The sequence below is a fragment of the Micropterus dolomieu genome, linkage group LG07, assembly GCF_021292245.1.
Source record: "Micropterus dolomieu isolate WLL.071019.BEF.003 ecotype Adirondacks linkage group LG07, ASM2129224v1, whole genome shotgun sequence".
In the NCBI taxonomy this organism is placed as follows: Eukaryota; Metazoa; Chordata; class Actinopteri; order Centrarchiformes; family Centrarchidae; genus Micropterus; species Micropterus dolomieu.
This window is the reverse complement of record NC_060156.1, coordinates 9,406-13,449: the sequence shown is the minus strand read 5'-3', so window position 1 is coordinate 13,449 and position 4,044 is coordinate 9,406. Positions and strand designations below refer to the sequence as shown.

Sequence of the window (4,044 nt, the reverse complement as noted above, 5' to 3'; positions counted from 1 at the left end):
TTATTCATTTAGCCGACGCTTTTATCCAAAGTTGCTGCATACGTCAGAGTCGCTCGCCTCTGGAGCAACGAGGGGTGACGTGCTTTGCTAGAGTCTGTGCAGAAACACTGTTAAGTGGGGGGGGTGTGATGTTGCAAACACTTGGCACTTCCTCTTACAGGGCCTTTATGTTGACAGCACACTGTGTCACTTCCTCCTCCAGTATCGATTTGAGATCCTTTAATAACTCTTCATGATGAAACTGCTTGTCCATTTTGTCCTCCAGTTCTTCCACTTTTGTTTTTCTCAATGTTGCAAAATCCTCTGAATGTTTGTCCTGCAGCTCACTAGCTCCTCCTTGTGGTGGTTGTGCTGAATAGATATTTATTCACAGCTCTCCCTTTGTTCCAGCGTTTGATCGAGGGAGCTCTTTTTTTTCTCTTCCTGTATTTCCTTGTGGGGATTAATAGTTGGAGAAGATTGGATTCATCACAAAGCTCCATTTCCATCTGAGGGTACTGAGTTCCTTTTGCTGCAGTCCTAATAAATATATATATATATGTATACACACACATACACATATATATGTGTGTATATATATATATATATATACACACATATATATACTGAAGGCAGAGAGTAAAGATGGTGGAGAAAACCATCCTGTTGGACTTTACGTGTGATGCACAGCTTCCTCTACAGGCATTTATTCAACAATGAGCCTTATTGCCTTAATAATTCTTTATGTTGGATTCTGCTACTTTTTACTTTTACTTTTTTGTGAAATTGTACTTTAACTTTAAGACTTTCAGCACTCTACCCACCACTGGCCGCCACTCAGAGCTTCACTTTCACACCAAACAGCTGCGCTGAGACCGCTTGACAACTGCGGTCTCAGTCCGCTTCCAGGTGGATTCTGGTACTTTATGATAGCAGATATGAGATTTTAGCATTACTTCAAAACTAAACTATTAATAAATCCATGTGCTAACCCTAACCCTCATCTCTGTTCAGGTGAACATGAACCGGACCAGAACTGAAATGTAACGATCTATAATCCCCCTCCCCCGATTCTGATCAGATGAACCGAAGTACAGGTGTGAAAGCAGCTCTGTCTGCTGCTCGGTTTCCCTCCCTGTTCTAATAAAGAAGTCTTCGCCCACTCTGCAGTGGACCATCAGCTCTGGACCTGTAGGAGGTGTTTTAGCTTCCATCAGCTGGTAGTGAACGTACCTCGCTTGTCAACAGCGTCCAGACAGATCTGAACAAACTTCGGCACCGTGGTTCCTTCACGCTCGCAGAGAGTCAACAGATGGCAGCCGAAAACTCGATCTGAGACAGACACAACATTAACACTGTCACTGTCACACATGTACGGGGCCCTGGAGGGGCCACAAAAAGACTAATTCATTGAGCTGCGACTACAGAGCAGCCTTGTTGAACAGCCTGATGGGAAACGTTATGATGGAACATGAGTTAACATTCTCAGGTCTGTCTCCTATAGATCTTTAGGTGCCATCATTATGTGGAGCTCTGTAGTGTGTTTAAATAATAAATCGACAGCCAGCAGCGGTGCCGATACCCCCGTCTGCTGTGTGGTGTTATGTATGTTGGGGCTTCAGGGTGTGAAGAAGAAGCAGAAACCTTTGATGAGGCCTTTCTCCTGCAGAGTCTTCATGGACGGACGCCTGATGATAAACTTCTTCAGTCTGTTCTTCACTCCGTTCTTGTCAGCGCTGTCGGAGGCGCTGTGTTTCAGCTTGGAGCTGCCGAACACGTCTGCAGGAAAACACAAACATTAAACCAGTTCTTTTCACCCGCATTTAGACGATCAAGCAGTTACAGAGTTGATGAAAGTCCAGCGTTCAGTCTTACAGCTCTGTTTGCATGGACTCCTGTGTGTTCTGACCCCTTTCTATCACAACCAGCATCAACTTCTTCAGCACTCTGACCTACAGCAGCTCGTCTGTTGGATCGGACCGCTCGGGCCGGCCTTCGCTCCCCACGTGGATGTCCGTGACCCTGTCCCTTTCCTTCCTTGGAGCACCTCTGATAGGTTCTGACCCTGCAGCCCGGTCTGGAGATGTTCTGACCCAGGCGTCTAGCTGTCACAGTTTGGTTCCTGGTCAAAGTTACTGAAATCCTCAGCAGCTCTGAGGACACATGTTCACCTGCTGCTGACAGCTTGTCAGAGGTCCGGATGTTACGGCGGATCAGTGTGTGTGATAACTTTTAAAAATAGTTACATTAACAGGAGGTTATTAAATTATTGGGTTAACCTAACACATTGGGAAATTAGTTCATTATCAGGTTCTGCAAAAATAAGTTTAACCCGATAATTTAATAAACTCCTGTTAATGTAGCTATTATTGGGTTCTACTTGTACTGAAGTACTCTTAGTACTTAGGAAGTGAACCCAAGCTGTGGTACTGCACACCTGAAGTTACCTGCTGACCTCACTTCCTGCCTCACAGATATAACGATATATGATGATAAGGAGAGTTTGGGGCGGGTACTCACTGATGGAGCGCCGGTGAACTATGTTGTGTTGTTTGGTGTTGGTGGAGGCGGAGGCGGAGGCGGAGCCATATCCAGGTAGGGAGCTGTGCCTGGGCAGGTACTCTGTGCTGTTTGACCTCCGCAGAGGAAAACCTCCGTCTGCTTTAGTCTGAACAGAAAAAGAGAAACAACTCGTCACAGGGAGGCTTTCGTGTTAACGTGAACCTGCGGGTTTCTCATTCTGAAACAAATCTCAGCCACCAATACCATCTCTGGGTTTTCTGATGTTGGTCAGACACAAAAGGACATTTTAAGTTTCAGAAACCCTGATTGACGTTTTGTAAACAATTAATCCAAAACAGGATGAAGTCGCTGATTAACAGTCAGAACTAGAGGTGAGGTCTTACTGAAGAGTCGACGGCCTTCCTGATGGCGTCGTGCCATTTACTGGCGGTGGAGTAGCTGTCGGCCTGGAGGAGGTACTCGCTTCCTGTGTTTGCTGTGATCTGGAACAGATGAGAAGGATCAGTTCAGTCGGGCAACAACAGAGTTTCTAACGGGGAAAAAATGTAATCTGAAATCCACAGAAGAAGAGTTCATCTTCATCATCGTGTGATGAATCACCACCTGTGACTGAACTGTACAGCTATAAACTGGCAGAGTGAGGAGAAGCCTTCCAGACTAAAGAGTCAGACTTTCTGTTTGGACCAGAAGGTTAAAACTCTGTAAAAACATCTTCATCACATCAGCACTCGGCCTGAACGCTGGTTCACTGTGATCATGTGACGTGTTTATTACGTGGAAGACGTTTTTCTTGCTCGACTTCTCCGTCGTCCACTCGATCACAGCTCCACACAGCGGAACCACATCAGTCTTACTTCCTGGTTTCTGAACACAGAGAGGACATGAGGTTAGAGGTCACACAGCGAATGGGTAAATGTAAAGTGCCGTTAGTGGTCAGAAGACTAGAAAGACGGACGATTTCTAATGATGTAATTAATGAAGTTAATGCGACCTTGAGACAGACAAAGAATTAACCAGTGAAAAATGATTCATTCTCTTGAGTTAATTAAATTTCCTGCTAAAGTTGCTTTAACAAGTGTAAAGAACAATACAAAAAAACAAGATAGCAAACAAACGCTCTGTCCCCTTTAGTTTTCAGTCGAGACTCTGGAACAGACAACAGACCTCTGCCCGAGGATCTCAAGGTACGTGCTGGTGCGTATGGGACTAAAAGGTCAGAAATATAACAAGGCGAGAGGCCATGAAGAGCTTTAAAAGTGATCAATAGAATTTTAAAGTCAATTCTAAAACATACTGGGAGCCAGTGTAATGAAGCTAAAATAGGAGTAATGTGGTCATATTTCTTTGTTCTGGTTAAAAGCCTGGCAGCTGAGTTCTGGACAGTCTGGAGTCCATCAATAGATTTTTGGGTTAAACAGGTGAAAAGGCTGTTGCAATAATCCAGGCGTGATGAGATGAAGGCGTGTAAAATGGTCTCGGTGTCCTTAAAAGTTAACATAGATCGAATTTTAGCTATATTTCTAAGTTGATAAAAACATGATT

At 44.5% G+C, this 4,044-nt stretch overlaps 1 protein-coding gene across 2 annotated transcripts in view; it reads right to left on the bottom strand.

Annotated features, from left to right (window-relative positions):
- The window catches only part of arhgap15 (Rho GTPase activating protein 15), a 16,344-nt gene that overhangs the window by 6,541 nt on the left and 5,759 nt on the right, over nucleotides 1–4,044 (bottom strand). The window contains exons 5-9 of one of the 2 annotated variants that reach the window (XM_046055090.1): nucleotides 3,277–3,366; nucleotides 2,886–2,984; nucleotides 2,500–2,647; nucleotides 1,624–1,758; nucleotides 1,213–1,311 (exon numbers count right to left, since the gene is read on the bottom strand). In XM_046055090.1, coding sequence (XP_045911046.1) covers nucleotides 1,213–1,311; nucleotides 1,624–1,758; nucleotides 2,500–2,647; nucleotides 2,886–2,984; nucleotides 3,277–3,366 — 571 coding nt within the window. The remainder of the gene's footprint in view (nucleotides 1–1,212; nucleotides 1,312–1,623; nucleotides 1,759–2,499; nucleotides 2,648–2,885; nucleotides 2,985–3,276; nucleotides 3,367–4,044) is intronic. The other variant, XM_046055091.1, reaches the window with a different exon arrangement.